The sequence below is a fragment of the Neoarius graeffei genome, chromosome 2, assembly GCF_027579695.1.
Source record: "Neoarius graeffei isolate fNeoGra1 chromosome 2, fNeoGra1.pri, whole genome shotgun sequence".
Classification (NCBI taxonomy): domain Eukaryota; kingdom Metazoa; phylum Chordata; class Actinopteri; order Siluriformes; family Ariidae; genus Neoarius; species Neoarius graeffei.
In genome coordinates this window covers 69,246,353-69,263,044 of record NC_083570.1, presented here as the reverse complement: position 1 = coordinate 69,263,044, position 16,692 = coordinate 69,246,353, and the positions used below count along the sequence as shown (strand labels likewise).

At 40.7% G+C, this 16,692-nt stretch overlaps 1 protein-coding gene across 1 annotated transcript; it reads right to left on the bottom strand.

Moving 5' to 3' along the window:
• Positions 1–919: 919 nt before the first annotated feature.
• apba2a (amyloid beta (A4) precursor protein-binding, family A, member 2a) lies at positions 920–11,654 on the bottom strand. The gene is made up of 11 exons (XM_060909292.1): positions 10,110–11,654; positions 9,869–9,952; positions 9,712–9,751; positions 9,171–9,316; positions 8,883–8,969; positions 4,837–5,022; positions 4,204–4,383; positions 3,867–4,079; positions 1,350–1,469; positions 1,077–1,217; positions 920–991 (listed from the first exon to the last, which is right to left on the bottom strand). Exons 1-11 carry the CDS (start codon positions 11,652–11,654, stop codon positions 920–922), a joined length of 2,814 nt encoding a protein of 937 aa, XP_060765275.1.
• Positions 11,655–16,692: the final 5,038 nt, after the last annotated feature.

Here is a 16,692-nt window from a genome sequence, read left to right as displayed (position 1 = left end):
TCCAGATCTTTCACCCATAGAAAACATTTGGCGCATCATAAAACGGAAGATACGACAAAAAAGACCTAAGACAGTTGAGCAACTAGAATCCTACATTAGACAAGAATGGGTTAACATTCCTATCCCTAAACTTGAGCAACTTGTCTCCTCAGTCCCCAGATGTTTACAGACTGTTGTAAAGAGAAAAGGGGATGTCTCACAGTGGTAAACATGGCCTTGTCCCAACTTTTTTGAGATGTGTTGTTGTCATGAAATTTAAAATCACCTAATTTTTCTCTTTAAATGATACATTTTCTCAGTTTAAACATTTGATATGTCATCTATGTTCTATTCTGAATAAAATATGGAATTTTGAAACGTCCACATCATTGCATTCTGTTTTTATTTACAATTTGTACTTTGTCCCAACTTTTTTGGAATCGGGGTTGTATTTCGGTGTTAGACCTAAACATGTTGTCTAACACGCCAACATAGACCTTGCCCCAGCAGGCGAATTAAAAATACAGTAGCTTGCTCTTAATCTTGTCTGTTTCTGTCACAAACATACACACAGTGCATTGAAGAGCATGATCAATCAAACAAGGATTAAGCCTAATGTCAGTTTCCCTATTGTATGTACTGATGGTTAATTAGTAAACTAGTATATTAGTACAACAATGGTGCTGTGTTCACAGGACGGATTGTAGAAGGGATTAAAACTACATTTATAAGGAAAAAAAGTTATTTGGAGGGTTTTTAGTTTCCTACTTGGAAAGGTAGGGAAACACTCTGTCCTACACAAAACCTTTATAAGTTCCTCCAGAGGGACAAGCCAAAGAATCCTTATTCAAGATTTTTTTTTTTGAAAACTGTATGTAACATTTTGAGTTGCACAAGCAGGGTAGAACATCACAGAGCATCCCAAGCACCAGCACGGCCATTATATGTACATTGGGGTTTCCTGTCCAGTTAGCAGCCTGAACATTACAGCTGGCATCGTCTTCATATGAATCTGCCAATAAAACATAAAGCATTGTAAGTCTCAAGTAATGCAGCAGACATAAAACTTCAGTTTAAATCATAAAGAACACACTGACCTCTCCGACGGACACCGATAGGGCATGGACAATTTTCTCATGTGCCATGGCGACTACACTCTGTCCATTAATTTCAATTATTCTATGACCCACACGCACTCCTCCACGTTCTGCTATTCCACCTCGCATCAGACTACAGATCTGGAAAGAAAGTTCGTATACACCAGTACACACAGCATAATGTGCATCTGGTAATCTTAATCAACATACTTATACATGCAAAGCATCATGCTCTTCTCACATTATTATATCCCCCAATTAATGTGGACTCACTATGCCATTCTGTACACTGAAGCCTAAAGGATACTGCAGATCTGGTCTCTTTATTAGCACCGTAGTCACAGGAGGACAGCTTACCACACTTAGCTTTACCTGTAACTGATTCTTCAAGCCCTGGAATAAACATAAATATAAATATAAATGCATGCACGTGCTCACACACACACGTTATCAGAACTGTAAGCATGGTCAGAAACAGTGGAAAAAGTACAGAAATATCACACTGAAGTGAAAGCATAAATACTGCATCAAATATTGCTCAGGTAAAAGCAGAAGCAACTAATTATAACTATAAATGGTGACAAATTAAAGGAAAAATTGCGGCTCTGTTATGTGGTGGGGGAAGTTTACTGACACCCTTTGTGCCCCTTAGAGTTAAGGGTCATTGCAAATCAGTACAAACTTATTCTGACTCATCACCTTTTTTCCTGTGGTGTATTATTTTTATGCTGATACGGTTGCTCTCTTTCTGAATGACTCAGCCCACATGCACAGTGCTCACATTGATAAGCATGAAAATGATCTAAGTCATATGCTCTGGTGTTTAGACTCACTGAATCTCGATCTAACTTGTAACCTTTTTTTAAATGCTGTAATTTTGCCCAACCCTTCACTATATGAATTATATGAATTCATTAATTATTTTTTTCATTAAAATATCCTAACTTTTATGTATGAACAGCAAGTGAGATTAATATGAAAAAATATATAATTTGCATGGTATCTACACAAACTGGTGTTGGCTTGATTGCTAAATACAGCAAATAAAGAAATTTAAAATGCATACACAATTCTTTGACTTTCTAACAGGGTAAGTACAGTGGTGCTTGAAAGTTTGTGAACCCTTTAGAATTTTCTATATTTCTGCATAAATGGGACCTAAAACATTATCAGATTTTCACACAAGTCCTAAAAGTAGATAAAGAGAACCCAGTTAAACAAACGAGACAAAAATATTATACTTGGTCATTTATTTATTGAGGAAAATGATCCAATATTACATATCTGTGAGTGGCAAAAGTATGTGAACCTTTGCTTTCAGTGTGACAACATTTCGATTGGATTAAGGTCAGGACTTTGACTTGGCCATTCCAAAACATTAATTTTATTCTTCTTTAACCATTCTTTGGTAGAACGACTTGGGTGCTTAGGGTTGTTGTCTTGCTGCATGACCCACCTTCTCTTGAAATTCAGTTCATGGACAGATGTCCTGATATTTTCCTTTAGAATTCGCTGGTATAATTCAGAATTCATTGCTCCACGAATGATGGCAAGCCGTCCTGGCCCCGATGCAGCAAAACAGGCCCAAACCATGATACTACCACCACCATGTTTCACAGATGGGATAAGGTTCTTATGCTGGAATGCAGTGTTTTCCTTTCTCCAAACATAACGCTTCTCGTTTAAACCAAAAAGTTCGATTTTGGTCTCATCTGTCCACAAAACATTTTTCCAATAGCCTTCTGGCTTGTCCACATGATCTTTAGCAAACTGCAGACGAGCAGCAATGTTCTTTTTGGAGAGCAGTGGCTTTCTCCTTGCAACCCTGCCATGCATACCACTGTTGTTCAGTGTTCTCCTGATGGTGGACTCATGAACATTAACGTTAGCCAATGTGAGAAAGGCCTTCAGTTGCTTAGAAGTTACCCTGGGGTCCTTTGTGACCTCGCCGACTGTTACACGCCTTGCTCTTGGAGTGATCTTTGTTGGTCGACCATTCCTGGGGAGGGTAACAATGGTCTTGAATTTCCTCCATTTGTACACAATCTGTCTGACTGTGGATTGGTGGAGTCCAGACTCTTTAGAGATGGTTTTGTAACCTTTTCCAGCCTGATGAGCATCAACAACACTTTTTCTGAGGTCCTCAGGAATCTCCTTTGTTCGTGTCATGATACACTTCCACAAACATGTGTTGTGAAGATCAGACTTTGACAGATCCCTGTTCTTTAAATAAAACAGGGTGCCCACTCACACCTGATTGTCATCCCATTGATGGAAAACACCTGACTCTAATTTCACCTTCAAAGTAACTGCTAATCCTAGAGGTTCACATACTTTTGCCACTCACATATATGTAATATTGGATCATTTTCCTCAATAAATAAATGACCAAGTATAATATTTTTGTCTCATTTGTTTAACTGGGTTCTCTTTATCTACTTTTAGGACTTGTGTGAAAATCTGATGATGTTTTAGGTCATATTTATACAGAAATATAGAAAATTCTAAAGGGTTCACAAACTTTCAAGCACCACTGTAAGTTTTGCACCAGGTATCTTGATGAGCTACAACCCTGATTCCGAAAAAGTTGAAACACTGTGTAAAATGTCAATAAAATCAATATCCTTTTCAACCTATATTCAACTGAATACACTACAAAGACAAGATATTTCATGTTCAAACTGATAAACTTTATTGTTAAAGTGTCCCAATGTTTTTGGAATCGGGGTTGTAAATAAAATTTTAAGGAACAATTAAGCACAACATGAATTTATAGCAATGCATAAAAACCTTGATGATGCCCTGGCAGGTGGCGAGGGGCAAGCCCACCAGACTTGTATCATTGACAGCCATAATCTGATCACCCACGTTGAGCTTCCCTGAACGAGCAGCTGGCCCACTGTTCAGCATGCAAGCCAGGATAACTGTCGGCAGGATAGACCCCCAGCCAGACTCTACTACCACAACCCCAAGAATCTCCCCTTTCTGCTTCTCCAGGAGCAGCTACCAAAAGAAAAAGAACAGGTCAGGGTCAACAGGGAGTGGACGGAACAGAATGCAGCACAGTAACTGTTAGTTTGCACAGAATGTTGTCTGAATAGCTTTGCTATGCCAAGACTCCCCATACCTCTTTACAGTTCTCAGATTTTGAAAAGTGGATGAGATCATCATTGTACATCTCTTGTGAATTAAGAATATCACTGTAGTCTTTCTGGCTGAGGTCCTTAGGGTTGATCCCGTTTGCTCTCAGAAATTCTTGGTAGGCCATGCTAAACGCCTGACCAATGGACTGTGCAATGAGTTGTGCCTGAAGATGGGGGGGGAGAGTGAAGGCTCAGAAGACAGGAGAATACTTGACTGAGGTAGCATGCTCAGCCAACTCAAATCAGGCAATGAAAGTGAAGTCATGAGCAGTTACATAATCATACACTTTTCAGGGCATTGCCCCTGCTGCACTGAGATAGTCTACAATCAGGCACATGGAAATTATACGGATTAGTAATAATTACATAAAATAATAAAACAAAGCCTAGAATTTTTGGCTTTAACTTGATTCATGACCAGATAGTATGAGTTTGTTCATCTGCCCTTATAAAATATAATATAATGATTACTGCTTGTGTTGAGGCAGTAGTCCTAAATGAGCATAAATTATAATTTGAGCATCTATACAAGAAAAAACTATACAAACTTGTACCTTATCTCGTATATAAGCAATATGATAGTATCAGTTTGCAATCAGGGTACAGTCTTGACTTACATCTTCAGACTCAAAGACGTAACAGATCATTCGGTACTGCTTCCTGCCCTCAGCAGAATTCAGGCTGGTTTCATTATAGTCGAGTGCAGCAGACTGCGACACTCGTCTGCGAGCCATCAGGACTACCACGCTCCCAATGTCTGCAATGTAGGAGATGGTCCGAAGAGCATTGTCTATCATTGTCTCCTGAATCGGAAGAGACACAATATCAGCCAACATGCTATTTTAAAAAAACTGCTAAAGAATAAAGGAATTAAGTTGATGTACTGCTTCACTATCTTGGTTATATGCATATGGTGGCCTAGGAAAGTCTGTCCAGCAGTTGAATTTTGGCAAACAGCCAAAACTACTTTTAAATCTTGCCAAGACTATTTCTTTAAATTCAATCTTGGGGAAGGAACCAGTGTAAAAAATGTGGCTGCAAAAACAATCAGTCTTTCTAAAGATATATAAAACCTTGCCTGCTAAGTGTGCGTTCCTCATGTCATGAATATCACACTTTGATAAAGTTTTTGGATCGTTTCATGCCACAATGAAATCGACATAAGCTTAATCAGTTGAGTTTGTAATCAGATACCAGCTGGCAAAATGTCTGTGATGCTCCTGTGTCGCACCCAAGGATGGGCCTTTTAAATTAAATTTTTCCGTCTTTTGATTTGTGGGGGTAAACAAGCTTTAAAATGCTAGAACTTTACTTGTGATTGAGGTCCATGAAAAAAGAGAAACAGCCAGAGTTATCTATAGTTAAAACTGTCCAGATTTCACCGTGTGATGGGTTTTCCTATTCTGCCACACATATACTGAAGCAGGGCAGGAATTTCACGAGGGCCACAAGGGCCATGGCCCTTGTGCCCTTTCAATTTGGCCTTGTGCCCTTGGAAAAAATATCTGCCATAAGGCCACAGTGGCCTTGATGCCCTGCGGTTTTGTAGTCTGCCTCGTGACTGCCAATAGGCTTTAACATCACCTGCGTCTATTGAGAAAAAAATACGTCTTTTGATGACATTCTGGATTCTTATTCTCATCAGTGGTGGATCGGACTCGAGCCTGGCATGAGCCGCTCCGACGTGCTATAACGACACCAATCTATCACCAGCCAACCAGGAGACTTAATCAAACACATCCCCCGCCCACTTGTGTCCGCGTCTGAGACGTTGAATTTTCACAGAAGGAGGGAAAAAGTTGACTGAGGTAATACTGTGTGATAAATTAACGAACGAATAAGAGAGGAATTTCAACATATAGGGCTTAAGTTTGTTACCGTTAAATAAGCATTGCTTGGACAGTAACGCTATGTCGTTACAACGCTGACCCACTTTTAATGTGCCGAGTACTGACTGTAGCCGGTAACAAATGCTCATTAGCTTGCTGTCAAGTTTTTCCTTTGTCGAGCTTTAAGCGTAAGGTCATGGATGTTACTACTGCTTGTTCCTGCCATAATATGATACGTGATATGTGCTGTTGTCTGTTCATAGCCACTTTTTTAATCTATGCAGTTAGCATTGTTTTGTTACTAGTGTTGTATGTTTCTTTTTGCTGTTTAACCGAAGTGTAACTGCTGCCGAGATCACCATTGCAAGAGATTTTACAGTGGTGCTTAAAAATTTGTGAACCCTTTAGAATTTTCTATATTTCTGCATAAATATGACCTAAAACATCATCAGATTTTCACACAAGTCCTAAAAGTAGATAAAGAGAACCCAGTTAAACAAATGAGACAAAAATATTATACTTGGTCACTTATTTGTTGAGGAACATGAGCCAATATTACATATCTGTGAGTGGCAAAAGTATGTGAACCTTTGCTTTCAGTATCTGGTGTGACCCCCTTGTGCAGCAATAACTGCAACTAAACATATCCGGTAACTGTTGATCAGTCCTGCACACCGGTTTGGAAGAATTTTAGCCCTTTCCTCTGTACAGAACAGCTTCAACTCTGGGATGTTGGTGGGTTTCCTCACATGAACTGCTCGCTTCAGGTCCTTCCACAAGATTTCGATTGAATTAAGGTCAGGACTTTGACTTGGCCATTCCAAAACATTAACTTTATTCTTCTTTAACCATTCTTTGATAGAACGACTTGTGTGCTTAGGGTCGTTGTCTTGCTGCATGACCCACCTTCTCTTGAGATTCAGTTCATGGACAGATGTCCTGACATTTTCCTTTAGAATTCGCTGGTATAATTCAGAATTCATTGTTCCATCAATGATGGCAAGCCGTCCTGGCCCAGATGCAGCAAAACAGACCCAAACCATGATACTACCACCACCATGTTTCACAGATGGGATAAGGTTCTTATTCTGGAATGCAGTGTTTTCCTGTGAGAGGATGTGAGAGAGGCCTTCAGTTGCTCAGAAGTTACCCTGGGGTCCTTTGTGACCTCGCCGACTATTACACGCCTTGCTCTTGGAGTGATCTTTGTTGCTCGACCACTCCTGGGGAGGGTAACAGTGGTCTTGAATTTCCTCCATTTGTTCACAATGTGTCTGACTGTGGATGGGTGGAGTCCAAACTCTTTAGTGATGGTTTTGTAACCTTTTCCAGCCTGTTGAGCATCAACAACGCTTTTTCTGAGGTCCTCAGAAATCTCCTTTGTTCGTGCCATGATACACTTCCACAAACATGTGTTGTGAAGATCAGACTTTGATAGATCCCTGTTCTTTAAATAAAACAGGGTGCCCACTCACACCTGATTGTCATCCCACTGATTGAAAACATCTGACACTAATTTCACCTTCAAATTAACTGCTAATCCTAGAGGTTCACATACTTTTGCCACTCACAGATATGTAATATTGGATCATTTTCCTCAATAAATAAATGACCAAGTATAATATTTTTGTCTCATTTGTTTAACTGGGTTCTCTTTATCTACTTTTAGGACTTGTGTGAAAATCTGATGAAGTTTTAGGTCATATTTATGCAGAAATATAGACAATTTGAAAGGGTTCACAAACTTTCAAGCACCACTGTATCTCATTGTTTTTGGCGTCATTACAACATTAACATTTACTTTTATTCATTTACCCCCCAGTAATAATTATGCCAAGCAAGCACAGACTTGTCTTGAGTTTTGAGCCAATCACAACAGGGCAGCACTGTGGCCTGAGGTAAAACATGATAGTTTAAGTTTGTTTAAATTACAAAAATGAGTACACCCAATGACTGTCTCATATACTCATACTGTTTAAGTAATGCAATAAAACTAATCTTTAAAAGTGGTATTTACTCAAACTGTTTGCATAGAATGAACTTTCGGGTTAACAGTGTAGTGCTGCAGTGTTCTGCAAATTTGTAATTTAATATTTCAGATCTTGAGACATGAAAGTGTTATTCTAAGAAATAAAAGGTCAGAAATGTTTTCTTTGTCGTCTATTTAGTTCATTTTATTTCCTCAATAATTTTTCTTGATTGAGAAATTGGTCTGGGCTCTTATGGGTTAATCAGTAGCCTGCATGCTAGTACGGTATATGTTCCATTTACAGTCAAACATTTTGATGTACTTCAGGCTCAAAAATCTGCGTAGTAGTACAGTCTGAAGATGCTCTTGCACATTCGGTGTCAATTGAACAAAAATTATGGGAGGATATAGGTTTAATAAGTTTTACAATTTTTGAAGTGAGTGATGGATTGATAAGTTTAGATGTGTTCAATATTTTCTTATCTTCAGACATAATAGTGTAGGAGATGTTTCTTTACCTGCTTGATAGTTTCGACTGAGATTCCAATCTTCCTCAGAAGAGTCAGTAGTCCTTAAATTAAATTCATTATAGACGTGAACTTAAAATCATTGTTTTATTTTATGGCCTTGGTGCCCTGGCTTTTGGCCTTCGTGCCCTCAAAAAATTGACAGCACAAAAGGCCAAGTGGCCTTGCCCCTAAAATGACGAAATTCCAGGCCTGTACTGAAGTGTTAAGTATTGAAATTCTTGTTTTGACTTACAGTGTATTTATAGTCTGGTTGACTTATCACTCAGAAAGGACAGACCTTCATGAAAATGGAAACAATTATTCTTACTAATATTGTGAATTAGAACACTGCCAACCTGTGTGTCAGCATTGAGCACTTTGATGGCCTTTGTTGAAATGAAGAGGTCAACCTCAACTGGGTTCTGGCTCTCTTGATCCACGCACTAAAACACACAGCAGTAGAATAATAGCTACATCTTGTGGCCAGGGTAGACATTTTTCATAACCATCATTCCTGACAACATCCAGAAACAGCCACAGGGGGATTGTGATTTGCAATGCTTATTTATAAGATTAACGGAAAATGTTCACCAGATATGGATCAAAAGATTCTAAAGCTTTATTAAAACGTATTATAACTCTACCTTTACTCTGTCCACAGCTTCCTGTGCTTGCATCATGCGCACACTCTTGGACGGGTTTCTGTCTGAGAGAAGCTGAGTGGACCCGAGGTAGTTAGCAGCAAAGATGATCCCATCAATGAGGTCCTCTGGTTCACATGGGCCTGGGACTGTGTAAGAGACACTAATACCTCAGTAATTATTTTTGCCATAAGAAAAATATATGAATATGCATTTTAAAACAAATTCCAAACACATACAATATTTTTTTTTCCTTCTTGAAATGTTTTGGCTTTAAAATTAGATTTTGACCCAAATTTTCCTTTGGGGTTCAATTCAGTACATCTACGTATGTACAGTATGTACGTATCTATCTATCTATCTATCTATCTATCTATCTATCTATCTATCTATCTATCTATCTATCTATCTATTATTTCATTAACAATCACAGAATCACAGTATATATTGCATACAGTTTATGTAAGTTGAGTGACTTAGTTACTTAAGAACAATTTTGGACATATAGCACTTCAGCTTACATGGAAGAATGAAAAATTCTTACCATCCACAAAGCTTGGGAAAGAGTGATTTCTCTTTCCTTGCTGTAAAGTAAAGGAAATCTGTTAGGCTGCAGCTGCACACAGGTTTCAAATTTTTCAGCATGATGGTATTTCCAAAACAGGTGTAAAGGAACCCCCTGTCTGTTCCTAGATTCTTACCTGAGGGAGGTTACGGTTGCTAGCTGCTGTGTTAGTTTCAGCTTGTGGATTTACTGTACAGTGCTGTGGGCTGCTTTGTGTTACCTGAGGATTGTGTAAAACTTTGAGTTACGCCATTAAAATATCCATCACTCTCCTGAATATACACTTAAATTAAACAGAAGGTACTCCACACTGAAAAAAAATATATATTAACAGCCTCTGCAGCCATGCATGCATTTGAACTTAATTGAACTGTTACCTGGCTCTGATTGGACGTCAGTAAGTCTTTTTTAGTGGATCCGACCGGGTCTTTCTGCAGCTGTGGGTTGAGAGGCTGCCTGGGTGTGTTTGGGGCACTGGATCTGCTTTCTTCTCTGTGTGATCTAAGCACTGATACTTGTGAACTTTCCGTAATCCTTCTCTCATTACATGACTTCTCGGCTATACCCCTGTCTGTCCCAGTGCTCTGAGGTCCTACTTTCATTTTTGTTCTTACTTCATTCACAATCTGATCCACATCTTTGTCCGTGTCCACTGACTGCACCTTATCCCTCCTGGTCTTTGCTCTATAGCTATGAGGACACCCCTGTCCCCTGTGGGTACTGTCTTCAGAACTGTCACTCCCCTCATATAAACACCGGTCTTCTCTTTTTTCTCTTCCATGATCCTTGTATGAATGTCTTTTTTTAAATTCTTCTCTATTCTCAGGACCATCAGGTGTGGTCATATCATTAAGTCTGCAGTTTCTGTTGCTTCTGTCCTCCTTATAAATCTGATGCCCTCTGAATATAGACTCTTGTTTTGAGTTTTTATCTACCCTGCCCACTTCACAGTTTCCTGAATAATCAACTTTAACTTCAACATTGCTCTTTTTATTGCCTTCTCTGTGACCAATAAACGACCTCTGGGCATCACCCTTACACTTCTCTGGGATGTTTTTATCCACTCTGTAATAATTACTTAAATCCTCTTCTCCTCGACTCATTCCTTTAACATAATTTAATCCCTCATGAGGGTTTTTACTGTCCTCTCGCAAATCACATTGCCCTTTGCAGATAATTCCATCCTGACTTCCTCCTGCCTTTTTTTGTTCATAAGCAAAATATGTTTCATTTTCTCCACCACCATCATCATCATCATCATCATCTTCTACTTCCTCTGCATCTTCTTCATCATCTTCTTCTTCTACTTCCTCTGCATCTTCTTCATCATCTTCTTCGTCCTCAGCCATGGGAGCCTGAATGAAAGTAGACTCAGTAATAGGCTTGGGACATTTATGGACCAGCTTCCCTGTACCTTCCACTTCATAAAACCTCTCAGAAAATTCCCAGGCATCTCCTGGATTTCCTTCAGCATCTGGTTCTCTGGAAGTACTTGGTCTATCAATGCTTTCAGCACCCTCATGACAGTCCATTCCTTCCAAATAGCTCTCATCTTCGGGGCAACCGTGAACATAGTAAGTCATCCCATCTGCATCGGTACGCAGTTCCTCATCTTCCTCATAGTCCTGCTCTTCTTCCTCCTCTGATCTGACATTATCATATTCAGACAGTGAGTCTTCCTCCATGCTATCATGATGAATAGGGCTATCTCCATGGTCGAACTCCTCCCCTGAGACAGAGCCATCAGTGGGACAGAAGCTGACTGGGATTGGTGTGCTTGACTGGCTGACTGTGTTACTGCTCTGAGGTTGTTCAGGATCCACTCTGTTTCTAGAGTGTTTCACTGTCTGTTCTGGTAGAGATGAGATGTATTGTGGATGATCAGGCACGGCCCTGGAACCCTGGCTTTGTCTGAGAGCCATAACTGGCTTCAGTAAGCCCACGCAAGTGGGAGTCTTACAGTACTGTAAAACAGAGCATAACACAATACAGTAATGGAAACACAGTACCATCTCATATGTCACAGCAGAATAGTTCATTCATTCATTCATTCATTCATTCATTTTCCTTCCACTTTTATTGGTGTGAGTCATGGCAACATGCTGTAAAGTTCAGTTTGAATTTTTGTCCCTGGTTACCTGGGGGATCCCCAAATGTTCCCAAGCCAACTGTGAGATACGTCAATTATCAACCATAACATTAAAACCACTTGTGTAGGTCCCACTTGTGCAACCAATATAGCTCTGAACAATCATGGTATGGACTCCACAAGACCTCTGAAGGTATGCTTTGGTGTCTGGCACTAAGACAGTAACAGAAGATCCTCTGAGTTCTGTAACTCGCGAGGTATGACCTTGTTTGTCCAGCACATCAAACAGATGCTTGATCAGACTGAGATCTCAGGAATTTCGAGGCCACGTCAGCACCTTTTGAATCACTCTCTGTCATGTTTATCAAACCATTCCTGAACAACTTTTGTAGTGTGGCAGGGTGCCTTATCCTGCTGAAAGAGGCCACTGCCATTAGGGATTATTGCTGCCATGAAGGGTGTACATCTGCAACAATGTTTAGGTAGGAAGTACATGTCAAGTATAATGTCCACATGAATGCCAGGTCTCAAGGTTTCCCAGCAGAACATCAGCCACAGCATCACACTACCTCCGACCGCTTGCCTTCTTCCCATAGTGCATTCTCGTGCCATCTCAAGCTGCGATGTACTGTGTGTTCTGACATCTTTCTATCATGCTCAGCATTAACTTTTTCAGAAATGTCTGCTGCAGTAGCTCTTCTGTGGGATTGGACCAGACGGCTAGCCTTCATTCCCCACATGCATCGGTGAGGTTTAAGCGCCCGTAACCTTGTTGTCAGTTCACTGGTTGTCCTTCCATACACCACTTTTTGTAGGTACTGACCAGTGCATACCAGGAACACCCCACAAGTTCTGCTGTTTTGTAGATGCTCTGACCCAGTCGTCTAGCCATCACAATTTTGGCCTTGTCAAATTTTGTCAGATCCTTACGCTTGCCCATTTTTCCTGCTTCCAACAGATCGACTTTGAAAACTGACTGTTCACTTGATGCCTAATATAGCCCACCCCTTGACAGGTGCCACTGTAACTAGATAATCAATGTTATTATATCCACATTCATGGCATATGAGCAAAGATGCGCTCTGATTCTCTCTACTACTAGGATATCAGCTCATATACCATGAGTAGAGAAAAACAAAATGGCGGAGTGTGTTGTTGAACCGACCGAGGACGAAATAAAAACTCTATTTGAAAACAAAACCCCAAAAATTGTTATCAAGTATTTAAAAGAAACAGAAATAGCTAAAAGAATATAGTCTATAGAATATAGATAATGAAAGTCATCACAATTAAGCATCATGTCTCAGTAGGAATGGTAGGTTATATGCCGAAGTAGATGACAGACCTTGTTTTCCCAGCATTGGTCATTAAAAAGTCACTGCAGAAAGCTTTACATGGCTAAGAGTATGTGGACACCTGACCAATTACATCCATCTGTGCTTTTTTTTTTTGAATGTTCCATTCCAGGTTTAGTCCCGCTTTGCTGTTATAATATCCACTGTTCTGGGAAGGCTTTCCATTAGATTTTGGAGGATGGCTGTGGGGATTTGTACTCATTCAGCCACAAAAGTGTTTGAGAGGTTGGGCACTGACTTTGAGGCCTGGGGTGCAGTCAGCATTCCAATTCATCCCAATAGTTACCAGTGGAGCTGAGGTCAGGGCTCTGTGCAGGACACTTGAGTTCTTCCACAACAATTCTGGCAAACCTTCATGGACCTCACTTTGTGTACACGGACACTTGCATGAAGGAACAAGTTTGGGCTCCTTAGTTCAACTGAAGGGAAATTATAATATTATACCTAGTAATACAAAGATAGCCTATATAATTGTGGGCTTCAAGCTGTGGGGCAACAGTTTGAGGAAGACCCACATAGCGATGCTCAAGTGTCCACACACTTTGGGCCATATAGTATATGTTTCTTTTGAACAAAAGGACAGATCCTCTTCCCCTACATGCTGCATGCATTCCTTTTAAGTTGGGAACAGTACTATTAAAGGGCACATCTTGGGTAAATTCAGGAGCAAGATCAATGTAATTCTCCTATTTTATACTAAACTTTGGTCAAATATCTGTCACATTTTGCATTTTGTGCAATTTTTTTACCTTGTGCAATACCAGAAATATTCAGTGGAAATCAAGCCATTTGAGGCGAATTGGTCCGCCTCTGAAAAAACTTGGCATTTGGATTTCCCAGCAAATGTTGATTTTCGTGACGTCACATGCAGGATGCCTCCTTCTGAATCATACTGGATTGTTTATGAGGAAACGACCTGGTGGTTTTCTGCAAATTTCTTCAATGTTATCAAGGAATTATTAAAATGGTTAACAGATGTATCGTAGGAGGGTGTAACAACACCAATCTTGATGGGATTAGTACTCATTGTTTTCCAAAAGACCGGACAATGAGAGAGAAATGGGAGTGCTTGGTCTACACAGGCTGTGCACTGAGACTGCGCAAAGCTCGCGCAGCCTGCTGGCGCTTCCGCAGGTGATGTCACAAATCTGGCTCCAGACTCCCTTGGGATTTTTCCAGACGCGTTTTATTTTATTTTTTTCTGCTGTAGACAGATGGACTTGTGCAAAATTACCCTTCTGGATGAGTGTGTAAAGGGATATACTTTTCATATAAAAAAAAGAAATTGGTCCAGAATATGCACTTAAAAGGACAAAAAATATGAACAGGGGAAGGTAAAAACATCCAGTCGCCAGTCAAAAGTTTGGACATACCTACTGATTCATCATCTCCCTTGTCCAGCACTGTTGCCCGGTCAGGGTCCATGTGGACCCTATTGATCCACATGTCATATTAATTGGAGCATAATTTTATGCCAGATGCCCTTCCTGCCACAACCCTTCCATTTCTGGACCTGGGAAACAACCATTCACACACACATTCACCCCTACGAACAATTACTGCATGTCCGGGGAAACCAGAGCACCTGGATGAAACCCACGCAGACACGGTGAGAACATGCAAACTCCACACAGAAAGGCCCCCGTCGGCCACTGGACTCAAACCCAGAACCTTCTTGCTGTGAGGCAACAGTGCTAACCACTGCACCACCGTGCACACACCTACTCATTCATAAGTTTTTTTTCTTTATTTTGACTATAGAGGCTTTGCACCATCACGTGACCCCCCATAGCAACGGTAACTACGCTACCATGACAGGGGGCACACTTGTAGTGCTTCATTCAGATGCGTTGGTTGTTACTGATCAGTATGGGAAGGTTTTGCTGCATTTTTGGATGTGCAAATCATTCTGGACAAAACAAAGACATCAGATTTTTTAATTTGCCAAAAGTAATTCACTATTGGGGGGAAAAACCAGAGAGATTTCTAAACGTAGAAGGGAAAATGGAGGGAAAAAAACCTTCAGCAGGACTCCGTGTCGAATGGAGAGGTCAAAAACCCTAAGGTATGCCTGTGAAGGTTCTCAGTCATCCAGGTCACCCTATGGTATGTCCTATGGGAAACACCTGATACTGATTTGAGCGCAATCAGCATGTGCTTTCAAGGACACAGAGGCTTTGGGAAGTATTATCATTATCACTGTCACATTTGTTTCGAGCCTTGTTTATGACTCTGCTTTTGGTTTCGTTTGTGTGTGTGTGTGTGTGTGTGGGGGGGGGGGGGGTTGGAAATCTCACGCCTGCTAATAAACACTCATCCTGCACTTAGATCCGTCTACCGCTGCATACCTGACAGAATACTTGCAAAGTCTCTGTGAAAACAGTGTCCTTACAGTGCATGCTGATTGTGCTCAGATCAGTATCAGGTGTTTCCCATAATGACCGAGTCCCAAGCGCGCACACAACGCACTCCAAAGGATCCCCAAATGTAAATATACTTTTTAATATTATTATTATTATTTTTTAAATTCTTACCTTTGTGGAAATGAAGTGAGCATACCATCGGGTTTTTGACCTCTCTGTTTGAAACTGAATCCCACTGAATGATGGTGCAAAGCCTCTATTCTCTACACTGTAGAACAATACTGAAGACTTCAAAACTATGAAATAACACATGGAACATACATGGAATTATGTGGTAAACAAAAAAGTAAAAAAAAAAAAAATGCTTTATATATTAGATTTGGGGACGGCACGGTGGTGTAGTGGTTAGCACTGTCGCCTCACAACAAGAAGGTCCTGGGTTCAAGCCCAGTGGCTGACGAGGGCCTTTCTGTGTGAAGTTTGCATGTTCTCCCCGTGTCTGCGTGGGTTTCCTCCGGGTGCTCCGGTTTCCCCCACAGTCCAAAGACATGCAGGTTAGGCTAACTGGTGGCTCTAAATTGACCGTAGGTGTGAGTGTGAGTGTGAATGGTTGTTTGTCTCTGTGTCAGCTCTGCGATGATCTGGCGACTTGTCCAGGGTGTACCCTGCCTGTTGCCCATAGTCAGCTGGGATAGGCTCCAGCTTGCCCAGGACCCTACAGAACAGGACAAGCGGCTACAGATAATGGATGGATGGATATTAGATTCGTCAAAGTAGCCACCATTTACCTTGATGGCACTTTACACACTATTGGCATTATCTTAACGAGCTTCATGAGGTAATCACCTGGAATGCTTTTCAATTAACACGTGTGCCTCATCAAAAGCTAATTAGTGCAATTTCTTGCCTTCTTAATGCGTCTGATATCATCTCATCTCATGTCATTATCTCTAGCCGCTTTATCCTTCTACAGGGTCGCAGGCAAGCTGGAGCCTATCCCAGCTGACTATGGACGAAAGGCGGGGTACACCCTGGACAAGTCGCCAGGTCATCACAGGGCTGACACATAGACACAGACAACCATTCACACTCACATCTACGGTCAATTTAGAGTCACCAGTTAACCTAACCTGCATGTCTTTGGACTGTGGGG

Coding starts and splice junctions, on each gene's coding strand:
- apba2a (XM_060909292.1), bottom strand. CDS start 11,654: ATGGCTCTCAGACAAAGCCAGGGTTCCAGGGCCGTGCCTGATCATCCA. Junction 9,752..9,868: donor GCAACCGTAACCTCCCTCAG/GTAAGAATCTAG, acceptor TTTACTTTACAG/CAAGGAAAGAGAAATCACTC. Junction 8,970..9,170: donor AAGCTGTGGACAGAGTAAAG/GTAGAGTTATAA, acceptor TGTGTGTTTTAG/TGCGTGGATCAAGAGAGCCA.